Genomic DNA, 18,579 nt, shown 5'->3' with positions numbered 1-18,579 from the left:
TATTCACACCAACTGCAAAACTTCACCATTATCAGATCTGTCAATAAACATAATATAAACCTATTAACAAACTTAAAGAAATATGAAGAACAAACTCAGATTTCAACAAATTCATTGCATCAATAACATAATAAACACAACTGATTCACCTACTACAAATTATTTATATACATGAAAATTATAGTTTCATTGCAGTAAAAAAAAAATTTTACAGGCTTTTATACAAGTTTATTCACAAGCGATTCATAATACATCCAAATATTTAGGCAGAATATACAAAACACAAATGTACATAAATAGTGGATCCAACACATATGGTCACAAAAGATAGCATAAAATAAACTATGACGATCCCACCTCGCGACCTTTAACAATCACCTGCACAGCATATTTGGCATGTAACTCCTGTACACCAGCTTCCGTAATTGTGATCTGCCCATCCATCACCAAACTCTCCATAAAATGCATGATGTAGATGGCATAATCAGGCCTACAAAATTTTTCATGCTCACAATCAATAAAACAAATAAATGATACCTTAGATTGGTTGGCACAGATGTGTGTTGGCACATATGGGACTCAAAATTGGAAATATGATTTTTTCCTAAATATATAAGAGGAATACTGCATTAGTTGGCATGATGCAGAACACGACATCAAGTCATATTTGACTTGGACCATTAGATGGTACAGTGCATTATTTGGCACGGACTTAATTCAGCATGCAACATTAGTTGGCACGACAAAAGTTATTTTGCACTTATAATTATCTAGTTTGGCACATTAAGTTATTTTGGAAAAAATGAATCGTGTCTCTAATGTGTATAATGTAAAGATACCAGTAAATCAGATTATTATTATATTTACCCGGCATCCTACTGTAAGCATTTAACAAAATGAAGCGGTCAATTATCCATATGAGTAGAGTAGACATCTCATGCCATCTCAATCAACCAGGTCAATTGCAAACATAACATTAGAATTCAAACACATAGTTAGCAATACATAGGTATGCACAACATTCGATAAATATGGTCATTACTCACAAATCTTCTAGCGACGATCCTGTACTCCACATCGTTCACGAATGTATAGTGTCTAAAATATGTGCCTTCTATATCCACGATAAGCAGGTGCCAATGTGTCGATGAACATATGGGCATGAATATCTACTTGACTTCAGCCAATGAATGAGGTATGAAGTCTCGCATAGTTTTAACGAAAACTTTCTATGTGCCCAGCAACATACTCTAAAAAGAAAAAAAAATTAAAACATACATTAAAAAGAATAGCACTAATTAAGACATGACATTGCATTAAAAATACTAAATAATTACCATAAAGAAGGGTCGCAACAGAAAGATAAACTCTAAATATATTGAATGATTGGTCATGCATGCTGCTGTAGGAGGGATCAGAAAATATCTATGACCTGCATAGTCCATTGCAAAAAATAAAAATTAACTTGCATATATCTTTGATTTATGCAACTTTGTACATAGTACTTACATCATTATCAGTTAAATTTCTAGATAGGATGTCATGAATCTGTAGTCGATTGATGGCACTAATGCTGTCGGTCCAAACCAATGATCTATATAGAGAAATTAATATCAAAACCAAAAAGCTCCTCTCTCGACTCCTTGAGGATTTTGAATGAACCATTTGCAAGAACTAATGGAGATCAGTTATAATTTATTTACTACAAAAAAATAAATATATTAATGAATAATATATTAATAAATTAAGTATCTACCTACAAAATAGATGATACTTCACTTTAATAAAAGCTATGATGATACTATCACATCTTCACATAGATTTACTAAGCAAAATTTACATATAAATAGGGCACCATCATTGCTACATACATACATGCATGTATATGTTTACAGATAATGCAGCTACAAGGATTCATTTCAAGAATTTCTAAAAATCCCATTTTACTATAAATTTCACTGGCATGTTCTTACAAACAAAAAATAAAACAACAAACTCGGGAATACATTTTTAAATTATTTAGCAAGGGCCAGTTGTTATATGTGGTGAGGTTGTCAATCAAATATCATCAGAGACAAGAAAGAATTCATAACTTATACATTACATCATCTTCCTACCAAAAGAGATTAACTATGATACGACATTATGATAATGCTTGTGAGCAAAATATTAAGTGTTAAATGCTAAAGGACATGTTAAATGCTAAGTGTGTAAGGTCAGATGTCTAATGGCAAACAACTTTGACGAGCAGGTGTTACATTTTCCTAATCTTTTAGCATTAGTTTTACATTAGATAATAACACATATACTAATTCCATCTATTTGATGATTATGTCAGTTTTATTATGTGCTTGCATGTGTTTTGTTTATGCATGTGACTGTATTTGTATTTCTATTGGTGCACAAGTATGATCTTTGGCAATATATCAACTGACACCTTCATGTCTTTCCAAACTAATTTTATGTAGTAATGAATAAATGGAAGAAAATAGATAATATTGCAACAAAGAATGGTACATAGTTGGTATATGCATCATCTTAACACAAGCTGCTAGCCAAATTAAAATATCTAGATTATGTAATCTATCAATATAAAAGAAAGTTTATATATTAATACCTTTACTTTAAGTCGAACACCGCTATGGTTGGGGAACTCCTGAACCCTCCAAAATAAGTCGGCAATGGGGGGATGGCGGCAGTGGGGTGGCTACGAAAGAGGGCGATGCTAGATGGGTGGGGTTTTGGGAGGAGAGGGCGACGCTAGATAGATGAGGTTTTTGGGAGGAGAAGGGGGATGACGAATGGCTTTGGAAGGAGAGGAAGGGGGCCGACGGGTGGGGGTTTTGGGGGAGAGGAGGAAGGTCAGTGGGGGATTTGGGGGGAGAGGAGGGCCGGTGGGGAGTTTGGAGGGAGGGGAGGATGGAGGGGTTGGGGGTTTGGGAGGAGATCAGTCGACATCCCGTCGGCTGTTTGGGGGGAGAGGAGGAAGGTCGGTGGGAGATTTGGGGGGAGAGGAGGGCCGGTGGGGAGTTTGGAGGGAGGGGAGGATGGAGGGGTTGGAGGTTTGGGAGGAGATCAGCTGACGATTGCCGACGTCGGCTTAGGAGGATCCGGACAGCACCCGTGGTGGGGGAGGGGTGTTTCGGAGGGGATGATGATGGTGGCCGAAAAGAGAAGAAGAGAGAGTGGTCGCAGGTGGAGGGAAGGATGGTGGTCGCGGGTGGGGGGAGGGGGTTTTGGTGGAGGCGAGGATGATGGCCGCAGGTGGGGCGGGTTTCAGTGGAGGCGAGGATGGTGGCCGCGGTAGGGTGGGAGACATGAAGATAAGGATGGTGGCCGGAGAGAAAAAGAGTGGTGTGGGTTTGGAGAGAGAGGCATTGGTTTGGAGAGAGAAGCGTGGGTTTGAGGTTTTGAAAGGGTGCAGAGAGGAGAAGAGGCGGGAGAGAAGAGACGGGAGGAAAAGGCGCGCATGACCTTATGTCGTGTCCCATTCAAAGCTCATCTTTTTTTTTTTTTAAACTCTATCACATCAACCAAATGGCTCCCAAACAGTACCGTTAACTCTTTATGCCTCGATTTGGGATGTGCGCCGATCTAATGGAGGGGGATGCGATCAGATATAGACTGAAATCCGATCAATCGGAGTCCAGTCTATATATATATATATATATATATATATATATATATATATATATATAGACACACACATACATATGTACTTGACATAATATACTTATAATGTGAATTTATTTTTGTTTGAAGCATTCCTTTTTTGGATTCATTATCTTGATAATTTATGGTCAATCTTATTGAATTGTTCTCGAATAACTAATGATGTGTGTATTATGCTGCTTTTAAATTTTAATTTATATGATATTTGAATTGATCGGACAAGTTTGAGCACCTGAATAATCTGACTCAAACAAAGGTTAATCGGCAAGCTTGGGTACTTGATGGGTTTACCATTTTTTAATGGGACATATTTGAAGTTTTTGGATAATCTTTTGATCAGGTTTGGGACAGATCAGATAGTAAGGTTTTAAATGGGTTGGGATACTGATGGGGCAAATTTTGCAGGTACGCTACTCATTACCTACGCTATTATTTGATATGGGCACTATTTACTTGGCAAAATATTCTCTTTTGAAAATACATACAACCTTTTAATTGATTCTTCTTTCTTTTGAAGGATCCCAACCCATCAACTGTTTGTAGAACAAAAATTTGTTTAAGCTTAAATTATAGGCATCAACTTTTATGACTAGGTTGAAAATTTCTCAAGGTATTTAGGTTTCTTTTATGGCAAAAAACCAGAACATTACCTCTCCCTCAGACAAGGCTCTACCGTGTCTCCAAGGAAAATCAAAGTAAGATCCGACCTATAAAAGAATTTGATGAATTGAAGGGCACCGAAAAAAATCTACAATCATGGACTCAAAATCTCTTTTTTTTTAATTATTTTTTAAATAATTAATATATGCTCGTAGAATATCACAAAATAGGGAAGAAAGAGAAGCAATGAATAATAAAAAATTGACTGAAGAGCCACCAAACAAAGTCAATCCATATGCTTCTCCTTGAGATGATCTGTAAATGTTGACATTTACTGCTGCAATACTAGTTCCATCTGATATTTTCAAGTTCTTACATGGTGTAACAAAGATACCTGTCTTATATTCTGCTTTATCCTTGAAAAATTGGAACCAATAGCTTTTAAGCTTGCATGATGGATCATATGTCTTGTGTAATTTTATGCCAATCCAGACAAGATTGCTCACTCTAAGCTTTATCACAAGTACCATATCCAAACAGATAGCATCGTTGAGCCATCTGTAAGGCACAGAACTCCAAGGTGCTTGCTGCAAAGACATCAATCTTGATCAAGGAGTTCATGATTCGGAATGCCAAACAAAATACTTATGTAGTGTCAGAGTGGAGAAAAGGCAAGGTTATAAGCAGTTCACCTTCCAGAGATTATTTCAATACAACGAGTAACATAAGTTTTGAAGCCAAGGTGCATAGCATACTTTATGTCTCATAAGTTGCATAACTAATCTTAACATGCCAGGAGCAGCAACCTGGCTTACATGAGTTCTTTCATCCATGCTATCTGGTTGAAGCTTCCCCTTCAAGACGTACCCTCTTGTTAGCAGTCTCTTCAACAGCTGCTGTCCTGTTTTCCTTAGCTTCCATTGAACACCTTTTATAAGGCTTGAATCCTGTTCGACGAGACTTCAGCTTCCCCTGACCAATTTCACTTGTCAAAGAACCTTTTCCGGTGTTGTCATTGCTTCTGTTTGACATCTCCTTTGTAAAGCCATGAAGATGATTGAGATCGGTTGTTTCACATGCCTTGTTAAGATCGACTGGCAAGGTAACAGCTTCATTCTCTTTGGCCATTGTATCTTCAGCATGTGGAGGTGAAAAGCTTTGTGGCAGCACTTCTCTACTGAAGAGTGCTTGGAAGGCAAGTCGACCCTGACAAAGAAAACATAAATTAGAGAAGCAGTGATGGGTGTTCAAATAGTTATGGACCTAGTGAGGAACTAGAAAATTTGCCAGATTACAACCTCCTCAGAGACTTCTTTCCACGACTCATTAATGGTCCCATTGCTTCGAGATCTGCGATTGTTAGTCTGGGCAGCTAAAGGATTACTGAAATAGGCTTGTTTAGCTTCATCGTCGAATTTCTCATGCTTATCCAGTATGGTATTTGTTTCAACTTCACTGCTTGAAGGTGTATTGGAGCCACATGAAGAACGATCAGTTTTCTTATTGCTCTTTGTCTTATCATGATCATTAAATCCAGTTGCTGTTAATGGTTTAAACTTGTTAGTTCTAGAAGCTTTGAGCTCTGTGCAATGTGATCTTTCACCACTTCCACTGTTATCTGAATCCCCTGCTTCTGACGATGATGATGATTTAGGAGAAGCATGTCGTGTATTTAAATCCATAGATTGAGCTGGATTTCCAACTTGATCTTCTGCTACAAGATTCTGAAATGCGCCTTCTTTTCCTTCTGTCTCATATTCTGGAGCCTGAGCTGTGGCCACTGTGGGAATTGTGGTTGCAGCTGGTGGATTAAATGTGAAACCAATGTGAGGAGGTGGGAATAATGGCGATAGCCCCTGAGTTGCCCACCATGCTGATGCAGCTGCAACTGTAGCAGCAGTGATAGATGCCAGGCTTGGAGAATGGTTCATGTGCCTTAATGGAAATCCCCCAGATTGGGTTTCTGGAGTTGAGTTGGTAGAAGAATCCACATCTGCAGATGGCCAGAATGATGCTGCCAGGCTGGCTGCTGCATGAACTGCTGGATTTTGTAATAAGGTAGACATGATGAGACTAGAGAAGGGGGATGAGATGTTGAGGAATGACCTATAAGCATCTTGATTGCCGTGGGATATGGCAAAGGGTGGCAAGGCAGGAAATGGTTGGTGAATACAAGGCATTGCAGAACTGTTGTGGAGCTTTGGTGTGGCAGAAACCATAGGATTGATGAATGACTTGGAATTCTCATGCACTCCTCCCACTTGGCCAGGAACTGCTGTGAAATTATGTACATCAGAGTCTGTTGTCTGCTCGACTTCTTCACTATTTTTGTCTAATAAATGCACAGGAACATGTTTTGAATTGCTATAATTGCTTTGCATATTGTCCCTTAATAATGAACCAAGGCTATCTTGCTGCTTTGATGTATCTGCACCCTTTTCATGATCTAAATTTGCTTGTGAATCTATGTGAAATCTTTCAGGTCTTTGAATTTCCTGAGCCATATAGGCTGTCACATTTATGTTTATATCCTTATTCACTTCAACAGAGACAGAAGATTTGTCTCTTGTAGTCTCCTTTATTTCTTTCATCTTGGGCACAAATTCCATGTGAGGATTTGAAGAGCTGTTGTTCACAGAAGAGATGGAAGCAGACGAAGCATCTTGAAAGAAGTTAAGAACTTCTGAGCAGCTTCCGTCTTCAGAAACCACTCTCTTTTGCAATGTTAAAGTTGCAGCAAATTTCTGAACCAAGAATTGAAGGGGTAAGAGTTTAGGAAAGGTGGAAAGAAAGCAGAGAAGACAACAAAGAACCACAGAGAAGCCTTTATAATGGAAAGCGACGGGTAGACAAATGAGTACCTTTTGAGGTGTATCACTTCCCATGTCCCAGACTTGTTTATTGGTGCTCACAAGAGAAACAGATTTTGATGATTTGTCATTCATTGCATCCCCAGTTGGAGAGACAGAACCAACCCAACTCTTCCGAGGATATGGAGTGCTTGGTTTCCTTTTAGGTCTTGGGGGAGGAATATCAATGTCATGAGCTTGTCCTGGAGGACTGCCCTTCAGCACAGCTTCTTTTTCCAACTGCAATTTGATTACTTGTAAGTCATGCAAAACATGATTTTCAATGACAAATCTAGTTCAAGAAAATACTAATCACTGTACAATGCTGGGAACATAATTTGGAAGTTGGTCAACATATAGTTTGGATAATGAATCTAACACCGCCGATGCAACAGCACTGAACTGTCAAATTACCTATAAGTTCAAGCATTACCATTTCCTAGGAAGTAACCAAACACTTCATCTTTAGCATTCAACATCTATGCAGTGTGTTCTTTAACCAAGTAAGACAAGTTCATGTTAAGATGTTGGTAGGTTAGACCAGGACCGCTGGTTATGAAAGAAAGTACAATATGAATCATTGGAGGATTTAGGTAAAAGTTGTGAAGCTATATTTCTCGGTAATAGGGCCAAAAGAAAGACCAGGACTTCTCTTTCACTACTAAGGCCAAAAGAAAGGCATTTTATGCCTTTTTGCTTTATTTCTTCTCCCATTGCATGGTTCTTCATGTTATTATTGTCACATGAGGTAGATACGAACCTACAATTAAAGAATTGATCATGTTAGCTGAGTCCACGGTAAGAAAACCATGGACAACGGTTGATACTGAGCAAGGGGATACCAAGAAAATTTGAGCTACATCCTTGGGTTTTGGGGGGCAGAGAAACCACCTACCAATAGAATGAGGTGATGGCATCATACTTCTGAGACGGTATAGCATTTGTAGCTAATGCTATGGTAAACATGTCTAAACTGTTTGCCTCAATCTTGATGATGCATAACTGGAACCTTCCAAAGTTCCAGTTGAGGAAACTGGGATTGCTCAAGATTTCCATCATTTTGGACACTATGATTACTTTCTTGATTTGCTAGAGGGCATGAAGATCCGCCCAATCTTATATGTTGCCAATCTAGCAGCATACTTGAGGCACTAGGGCTCAACAGATGAAGTTTCATACATTCAATACATTCAATTTTCACTGCTTGCCAAGCATAAGCAACCTAAAGCTGAAGGTATCCATCTTTTTCCTCTTCTTCTTTTTTCCCCTTTGAGCTCAAAGGTTGGTGTCCTTGATGATCAGATTTGTGATGTCATGAAAAAAGATGTTGTAGAAATTCCTTGTCAGATAGCACTTACTGACAACAATTTAAGAGGATTTGACAATAAAGGATGACCTACAAAGACTCAACCTAAACTTGTGTGGAGTGTATCTGGAAGCTAATTTGCTATAACCGAAGCATTGCAAGCAAGGTTCCCTATCTTGGTACTGGACCCCATAATATCATCCTATGATAGTGTTGATACGCGGTTCGATATAGTACAGCTCGGCAAATCAAGCATCGGTACGGTAAGGTACAACATACCGATTCACTATTGGCATGATATGGTATGCCTGATACAGTATGGTACTGATCGATATGGCAAACCTTGTTTGCAAGCTTTTTTTCTTTTTCTTTTCTTTTTTTCTCTTGTTTTTGTTTAGGGAGGGAGGAGGGGAGGCAATGTAGCTATGGAACTATGCTAAGGATGAAACAAATTTGATGCTTATACGGCTTTTCAGTTTTCATGTTGGCTCTTCAAGCATCTGATAGATGAAACATTATCATGACAATAGCCAGTGTTAGCAAGTTGTTCTATAGTTTGAGTTGAAATCATGTTCTGAATATGAAATGATTATGTCTCACCTGATTTAAATTGATTTAGCCAATGTTATCCATTTAATGCTTGCTATTAGTTGTTAATCTTGAATAAATTAAGGACCACTGATTTGATGCGAGAATAGTGGGATATGTCTCTACTAGACGGTTGGTGTTGAGAGTGGCCATGTTGGTTCCTCTATCTAGCCTGGCCTAGCATCTAATAGATAGCTTCCTTTTTTGTGCTAAAATTAAGTCTTTGGGTTCAAACTCTTGCAATATCTTCCGCGGTATGAAAAATATGTGATTTGCCAGTAAAACTTCATTGTTATGTCAAGTGTGAGCAAATGGAAGCCTTATGAAACCTACAAAGATATGTAGTAAGCAAAGTTCGCTGTGCTGGAACCGGATCCCATGCCGATCGGCCAGTGGTACGGTTTGGTATGCCTCCATATTATTTTGTATTGGGCCCGAACTGATACGGCAAAGAACATGGGGGAGAGGGAGAACTAGAGAAAAGAAAAGAGAGGGGGGGGAGGGAGGAAGAGGGAGGGAAGGAGAGGGAGACGGAGACGTCAGTGATGGCCACTAGAGGACTATGGAGGCTCTTAGATGATCGGAGGAGTGGAGAATTTTGAACTGAGAGAGGAAGTGGGGAGGGAGAGGGGGGAGAGGGAGGGAAGGAGAGGGTGGGGAGGCCGTGGTGGCTACCGAAGGGCATGAAAGCCCAAATCCTCCTCCTTGCCTTTCAATGATAGAAACAGGGGTAAGCCGACTCACAATGAAGTCTACAAAGCTATTGTCGACTTCACTATTTGTTTATAAAATTTTTAAAAAAAAATTAACTAAAGTGGGCAACGGCATCGCTTACTTTACGAGATGGCCCAAGAAAATGAAACTAGGGCCTTTGTCCCAGTTTCGATCAGCTAACTGTAGCCTCCAATGCCCTCAGTAGGCCTCCAAAGGCTCTCTCTCTCTCTCTCATCCTTCTCTTCTCCCTCCCCCCTCCTCGCTGGCCCTCCAGTGGCATCGACCAACCTCTGGAGGGTCTCTCTCCCTCTCCGTCTCCTTTCCTCCCCCCTCTCTTTCTTTTCCTCTCTTACCTTCTCTCTCTTGCCAGTGTTCTAAATTTCATGTTGGAACCCACTATAGGCCATTGGTACAGTTTGGCACACCTAAAGCCGTCTGGTTTCGGGCAATTCGGTGATCCCTGGTAGTAAGGTTAGTTGAAAAGGTAAGTCTAAAACCCTCTATTTATCTCTTTCCCTACTTTTTTCTATTTTTGTTTTCCTTAATTCTGTTAGCTTCTAGGAACCCAAAAATGCCCTAACGTGGTACCATCTAGATTGATTGGTAGGATGCAACCAATAGGGTATAGCAGAAGCAATCACATGATGGGTATATTGACGTGATGGAAGAAGAGGAGGAAGAAAAAGCAAAACAAGTGAAAGAAATGTTGGGGAAGAGGGAGGATAACTAGTTGCCCACCAACATGCTAGCAGACCTCATTAGTAGAACCAATACTGAGACATGTAAAGAAATTACTTGTTGGTTTCCCTCGAATCAGCACCAAACTGCCTTTGTGCTCCCGAGGAAGTAGCAAAAAGGTTTTGTAGAGCATCAGTACACAAAGGAGAATTTTTGCACCCAAGAGAAAACTATTCAGATTATTGCACCAAAAAGAGGGTATATAGCATTTTCTATATACTCCAAGACTCCAATTGGATATAGAACTCATGGAGACCACGACCTAGAAGGATATGACCTTCAAAGAAAATAACATAACCAAGACTCTATGACTAGAACAAACATATATTTAACTAAAACTCAGAAGCTCGAAGGTTAGTATTGGACTAGTTGAAAAGCACCATGCCTTTTAGCATTGGATCATGAGACTTTGCTAATATTTCTAAAATGAGTTTAGGATGGAATCAATTTGCAAATTGATGGGGCTTTCAGTAGCATCTAATGTCTATTGCTCTATTCAATGGTTTGTGCTCTAATTACATTTTAGGCACTTGGCATTGGATACCAAGTCCATAGCCGTTGGATAAGTTCTGACATTATGTACTCCTATGTTGGAATTGACGGATACTCCATTGAACCCTTTGGCTTACCATGTGCCAACATAATCCAACTACTTCCTTACCTAGGTTACAACCAAGGATTGACGTATTGATACTTGCATTCGTATTACAAATAGACCGATTTGAAATAGTAACATACCAGCACACAATATGCCTTTTGGTGTTGGCACAATACTAATAAGGTGATATACCATGTGTTGGTCAGACAAGACCAAGGATCATAACAATATTGGTACCCCATCTATACAATTAAGGCATAGTCAGTACAGACTAGTATGCACTAGTACTTTGATCTAGGTTACAATTTTCCAACTAGCATGCACTAGTACTCAAATCCTTAGTTATGACCTTCTAACTAGTATTTAGATCCTTGGTTATGACCTTCATAGCAATATGGCATGTATTTTGATAATGTTCGACCACGGTGCCATGTTAGCCACCCTAACTTGGAAGATGCACTACCTGGCAAACTAAGCTAGAGCTGCTTGTGCAAAGGGGGTCTAAGTCTTGGACTTATTTGAGTTGATGACACATTAACATTTTGAAGGGCTTTAGAATGATTTCTTTTATATTTAGCTGGTAAACCATTATTTTAATTTTTCCTCAATAACAAAGTAATTTCTCATTAAAGAGATTGTTTTATTTTTTAAAAAAAATTAAAAATAATAGTTTATTCCATTATGACCTAAGTGTCATAGGTTCGAAACATAGAGGGTAGGTCTGCATACATCTAACCCTCAAACCCTACAATGGAAGGAGAGTGTTGAGATGCCTTTTTCTGACAATAAACTCTTGTTCATTAAGGATAGATAAGGATAGACAAGTTATTCTACCAACTCAATCAGTGCTGCAAAATGGTTGGGTCAGATCAGGTGCATGATTGACCTTGACACATTTCATGTTGAGGTCTTGATTTTGGATCCGGACCCAACCCATTAACTAATAGGGTCAAGTCAGGTCCATGAAAGGATTTTAGACCTAGTGGATGATTCAAATTTGGTCAAGTATGTCTTGGACCTAATCCAAAATGTTCGATCTAGGTCAGGACATGGTCAAGTTGGGTCTGTGGTTTGGGTCAAAAATTCAGCTATTCTTTGATAGCTAAACATATAATAATGATAACTAAATATAACTTCATTAAATTTTTTTTTAAACAAGACTAAAATAGCCAACCGAAAGATCAATTTCATCCAAGAAATTGATCGCTAACTACAATTTTTTAAAATATATATTAATATCCTTAAGAACATTATAAATAAGAATCCACAAAAGCAAACCACCCATGTTTAAACATAATTAGGTGAAAATAGGTGAGAGGATATGGGGTTGTTAAGATGAACACAGAGGGATTAATTGAAATGAGAGTCCATTTAATGGATTGGGAAAGATGGTTAGGGTGAAGGAGGAAGACACCTTATATGATTTAGGTTTTCGGATCGAGCAGAAATAGGTCTAGATCAGGGTCGGCATATTTTGTGATCCAAGTTAAACCTGAATGATATAAGTCGGTCTAGTCAAGTTGAAAAACCAAATCCAAACCAAGGTTAGTTGAATCGTACTAAACCAACTAGTACAAAGCATATCGAATCAGATCGATCGATTACCGACATGGTTCAAGCCTTCAATTTGGAATATAAAGCTTGCCCATTTGCTTTGCTACAGTTCACCCCTCCCCCATTTTGAAACCCTAATCCATAAAGCCCTTCATCACCGGTTAGTTCGATGATGGCATGAGGTCCCAAACCAAGTAAGCTTCCCATTCTCCCTCTCTCTATTTCCCCTTTTCTTGTGATCCTCAAAGCTCCCTTGCGACAGCTCCCCTTCGTGATCTCACTCCCCCCTTCTCTTGGTCCCTTTTGCTAGATCAAGAGCTCTTGAAGTTGCCCCACTATGACTCAACCTCCCCTCCTCTCTCCCTCGCTCTTTTTTCCTCTCTCCATCAACCTCTCATCCTCCCTCTCCAACTCTCCCTATTCCAATATACCTCGAAATGGTACGGTCTGGACCCGTATCATACCGAACAAATCGCCGGCTAGTACAACCTTTAGTACCGATTCAGCGAACTTTGGCCCAAACCTAACCCGATTATCTAGTAAGATCCAATTTTTCGACAATGTCAAGACAAATCTAAGAAATCTAAGTATCTAACTCTCTTAGAGTGAAACTGCCATTGAGTGGAGCCAACAAACCTAAAACCACAAGAAAATATCAAGACAAATCTAACATTTCCTTGATGTCCTAACAATGTTGAAGCTTTTGTAAATGCAGCATTACACTTAAGTGAGAGAGAGAGAGAGAGAGATCTTTCAAAGAAGAAAAAAACAAGATATTCAACTTACCGATTAAACTTTTACATCTCGTAGAAACAAAACAATTGCTAGGCAAATACTTAAACAATTTAAGTGGGCTATGCTCTTTCACAAAAGTATGTGAACTAATGAAGACTATGAAAAGTCAACAATGTATGACATACATGAGTATACATTTTAAGGTACTTCTGCTAATCATGAATGAAATATTTTTAGGGAGATTATCAAATATGATCATGTGGTGACACTAAATTCTTGATTTTTCAACATAAAGCATCCAATGTTTGAATTGAAGTTTGTACAAGAAAGGTCAACTAGCTCTCCAAAATCATGTTAAAGAATTCTCCATCGAGGTTAGATGCATAGCTAATGAAGCTAGTATAAGACAATGGAAAAAAGTAGCATGATGTTCTATTGTACTATCCAAAGTTTAAGGTACACAAACCCGAAACAAATATATAAAGGAAAATAAAGCCACTCTTTTACATACTATCTCCTTTTATGGCTTTTTAAACAATGAATGAAATGTTCACTTGAAAATTGTAGCTAGAACTATGGAACACATCAAGCACCCCATATCACTGAATCAATCTACAAGTAATCATCACAAGACTAACAATTGTTGAGAAATACAAAAAGCAATTCTATGGTTCAAAGAATAGATTGCAGTAAAATGTCTCAAAGTCATGCCAAGTATGATGCATAAATGGTATTGAGTAGTTTAGATTTATACATAGGGAAGTCACATCATCTAAAAGAAATTACTATCATTAGCTAATTTCCCAGAAAAATCAATTTATTGTACAATATATTTTTCTTCACTCAAAAATGTTAAACACTATTGAAGTAGGCAAATGATTAACAGATACATCATATAAATCGGTATGACAAAGCATGCCTTTCATAATGCTATTCCGATCTTAACATAAATTTACAAGTAAAATAAATTTAACACTGTTTAATTGATATAAATGACATTGATCAATCATATTGCATTTGTTGCTTTTGTAAATAATATTACTTTTAATTTACATCACTTACATCTCCAATTAACTATGCCCAAAATTTATTAATCTGTAAGTAAATACAAGGATCTTGGATTATTCTAATATTTAAAGAAAAAGCTTGCAGAAGGCAAGCAAAAAAAGATGTGACATGCTCCATCTAGAGCAATAGTTGATATGCATAGAAGATAAAAAAGTATGTAAATCATAGAAATATGTATCTATGTAAATATTTAAGTATCAAGCAAGAATTTTAAGTGCCACTAGCATTGGGGCATGCTAACCAATAGACAAAATCAAACATGCCAAGCCAAGCTGATAATACTTGTTCATGTATTACCAAAAGGCAAAAATTAAAAAAGGATCTATAAATCTTTTCAATTCAAAAACTAAAGGACTAAATGGGTATGTGCCCACTAGCACTAGCCACCATTTGATCTCCCCTGCCTTCCACTTGAAGAGAGTTCTAAGGAGTTGTAGTCACGGATCTCGAAACTCACGAACTAAAGATGCTAGGCAAGGGACTCCACTTCTTATTTTATAGGCTCGGGTGGGCAGGGGGTATCCTTTTCACAATAATCTTACCTTCGCCTTCGAGTCACTCGCTGCCTCAAGCCTCAACCGGAAAGTGGATGGCCGGAGGACTTGCCATGTTTGTTAGCCCATGGCTGGCATGATAGTCAGACCATGTGAAACTCACATGAATTGACATGCAAAGACACTTAAGTCTATATATGAAAATTATACTAACCTTGACCATTTATGCCAATTTAGAATTACATTTGATTAAAATAAATAATTTTTAAAACCTATAAAAATGAATTGTTGCAAATCATCCTAAATATAAATGCCCATTGTTGTTTAACAAGTGCCACAAATCATATCAATGTCCATAGTTGTTTAATAACTATTTTGCATAAGTTAAGACATCTGCCAAAATAGACTATACAATACTTGACAAATTGGCAACACATATAAGCTCAAAATTGGAAAAAAATGCTATATGTTTAAATGAATTAAAAATGTTTTATAAATATCGTGGTCATAGTGAAGTTTATATATTATGGTTTGTTATGATTTCTATCCTTCAGTCCAACATCTCAATGGTTCTATCAAGTTCAATATATAGATTAGGCCTTCCAATCCTCAACAAAATGGAAAATGTTCAAAAGGGAAGAGCACCAAACCATCTTAATGGTCACAAAGCTATGTGCGGTATTTAGGCAAGGATTTAGAACATAAAGTAGGATACAACCCATACCATAGTTATGTATAAATACGCAGTTATATTGCTGACTCGAAAGATATTAAGGTTTCACCCTTATCATGGTCAGTAGAACCATCCCAAACTACTCAGTTCGGGGAATGCCAAACCATGCAAACCAATCAAGACAAATCTGGCATTCAAAAAAAAAACACCAGTGCGGAGAGGGAGAAGAAAAGAGGGGAAAACAGAGACAAAGGGGAGGGAAGGCAAGGGAGAGGCAGAGGGAGAGTGAGAGGGAGGGAGAGCCTCTGGACACCTCCAAAGGCCTGCAGAGGTTGTTGGAGGACCATTGCGCCTGTTGGAGAGCTGGTGAGTAGGGGGGCTGGATGGAGAAGGAAAGAGAGGAAAAGAGAGACAGAGGGGGGGAGGGAGGAGGGGAGGAGGGAGAGCCTCCGGAGGCCTGCTGAAGGCCGTTGAAGGCCCAAAGGCTTCTAATCAAAATAAGGCAAACACCGCTGTTTTCTCATCTTTTTTTTTTGGCGATATCAAGTGAAGTTAGCAGTGCCGCTGCGGACTTCACTCAAGGCTCGATTTTTTTTATTTTGCCGATATCAGGTGAAGTCAGTGGCATCCTCCCCTATTTTGATCGGATTCCTTGAAGCCTCTAGCGGCTTCCGAAGCTCTATCTCCCTCTCCCCTCTCCTTCCCTCCCCCCCTCTCTTTTCCTCTCTTTCCTTCTCACTCCCCTTCCTCGCTGGCCCTCCGACAGCCTCTGGAGGCTCTCTCCCCCTGTCCCTCTCCTTTCCTCCCCCTCTCTTTTCCTCTCTTTCCTTCTCCCGCCACCCTACTATGTTAGTTTGAGCCTTGTATGAAATGTTATGAGAGCATAGAGAACAATGCCATCAGCCGGCCAATTTGGACCTCGGTATTAGTGAACCTTGACCCTTATACTTAGTTGACAACTTGTTGGTATTATGCACATTATAAATATAGTATAGTATGATTAGGCAGCTTAATCCCTGGCTTATGTACACACACACACATACACATACATATATATATATATATGTAAATACTTGTATATATACACACATCTACATATAAGTACTTGCATATATGTATAACAACATTGTTGCTGATACCAAGCCCAAACAGAAAAGGCGGAGAGGTTGATGTTATAAAATGCATGCCAAGCTATGAAATAGATCCAAATTTGAATTTTAGAAATGCAAGGGCATCCCCTTTCCTATAAGGATATAATGTTTGAAATAAAAAGAAAATGTCTACCTAAGTAAGAATGTTTTGACAAATGAGGATTCACAAGGCTAACCTCAGCTAGTTACGACAAGGCTTAACAGTTATGCTTATGGTATGTATAATGTGTATAAACTCTAAAACATCTCGTAAACTCATGGTAAATCATATATAGAGGTTATCGAGGAATAAGAGTCATGCAGAAATGTTTATGAAGATATTAGTAAGTTAGCATGTAAAAGAAATATGCATTAAGGATGAGTATTTGAATAAGATAGTGACAGCATATGATTGCTGATGATTCTTAGAATATGTTATTGCGAAGGTTCTAAGTATGGGCCCATGTTACCCAATACAGCCATGCCAACCCAATAGCAACATCCTCAGGGATACGCATCATCAACATGGCAGAATATGGTAAATGTCACCAACCCTAGAACCTTGGGTGTCACAGAAATATGAAGGGCAAGTACATCAAAAGATATCCTTGTATAGCTCAGGTGCTTGGAGGTTGGAATAAAAATTTACCATGCTTGTTTGACTCACAAAAAATGAGAAAATCAACAAGGAATAATTGCTAGTTATAGAACGGCAACCTATCACAATAGTTGACATCTTAGTAGACACAAAGCTAAAGTGAAGTAACGGTGAAAGTTGGAACATGGTGATTCTGCCTTTAAAAGTTGCAAAGTATGTTAATACATAAAAATAGTATCTATGTAAGCACGAAAAAATTATAACTAGAAAACAATGACACCATGTTGATGGTTGGGAATACAAAAGAAAAAGTTTCACCAACATCAAGCGAAACCTTATACAAAAACTCAATGGATACTAGGGTAGTCTTAATTTATGTCAAGCATACAAGATCACAAGATTAGTGTTTTAAAACAGATGCGTATCAACCCATTTGAATTGTTAATTTCTAAATGTCGATCTAAAATCCATAGATCATTTTTAACTCACATGATTTATCGATCCTGAGAACCAATGCTTGTCGAACTATGCCAAGCCAGGAGGCTCAAGGGATATTAGACCGGACCAGTCATAATTCTTCATTCTTTAATTAAGAATTAATCAGATCTCCTCACGTAGGATTCGAACCTACGACCAGTTAGTTAACAACCAACTGCTCTACCATTGAGCTACTGAAGAACCGCTTTACCACCGAGCTTTTGAGGAACAAGCATGGTTCAATCCAGGGTTCACCGTACCGGGCCGAACCGCCCGGTACGGGGCGTACCGAGCCGAACCGATGCTCAAACGGTCCAGTTCGGATCTTTTTTTCGAGAAACACCCCAAACCGGTACCGAACCAAGCGATTCGGTCCGGTTCGCTTCCATACCGTCCAAAACTGGACGGTATGGTTCGTTTCGGTCCGGTTCGACGTGAACCGAACCGTACCGACCGTCCCATGTGAATAAAGTGAGGGGGGAGGGGGGTGGGGTCAGAGACCACATGCATAAAAGGAGAATGTTTGGAGTTCTCTGAGATGTCTCAGAGAACTCCCAAGGGTCCGAAAGTTGCGAAGGTCTCAACGAAATCGTTGAGACCTCCGAAAAATTAGAAAAAAAGGAAAAAACTCCGTCAAATTGTAGGAGTGGTTCGAGGAGAAGCTGATCTTTGGTCGGAGATAAGATAATGTGTTATTTTCTTAGTAAATATTTTTTTTATTTTTGTTGTTAAAAATAGGATAAGAATGAAAAAGAATGAAAATAAGAGAAAATCATGTCAAAATC

At 38.7% G+C, this 18,579-nt stretch overlaps 1 protein-coding gene and 1 non-coding gene across 6 annotated transcripts in view; both read right to left on the bottom strand.

Annotated features, from left to right (window-relative positions):
• Positions 1-4,933: 4,933 nt before the first annotated feature.
• The window catches only part of LOC105059546 (protein CCA1), a 64,268-nt gene continuing 50,622 nt past the window's right edge, over positions 4,934-18,579 (bottom strand). For all 5 annotated transcript variants that reach the window (XM_010942874.4, XM_029260345.2, XM_029260346.2 and 2 more), the window contains 3 exons: positions 7,134-7,361; positions 5,571-7,016; positions 4,934-5,478 (listed from right to left, as the gene is read on the bottom strand). In XM_010942874.4, the coding sequence (XP_010941176.2) occupies positions 5,107-5,478; positions 5,571-7,016; positions 7,134-7,361 (2,046 nt within the window). In that variant the 3' untranslated portion in view covers positions 4,934-5,106. The remainder of the gene's footprint in view (positions 5,479-5,570; positions 7,017-7,133; positions 7,362-18,579) is intronic.
• Positions 17,924-17,995, bottom strand: TRNAN-GUU (transfer RNA asparagine (anticodon GUU)). Its single transcript has one exon. It is a non-coding gene; the product is annotated as a tRNA-Asn (tRNA).

This window comes from Elaeis guineensis, chromosome 16 (genome assembly GCF_000442705.2).
Source record: "Elaeis guineensis isolate ETL-2024a chromosome 16, EG11, whole genome shotgun sequence".
Classification (NCBI taxonomy): domain Eukaryota; kingdom Viridiplantae; phylum Streptophyta; class Magnoliopsida; order Arecales; family Arecaceae; genus Elaeis; species Elaeis guineensis.
This window is presented reverse-complemented; position numbering and strand designations above follow the sequence as displayed.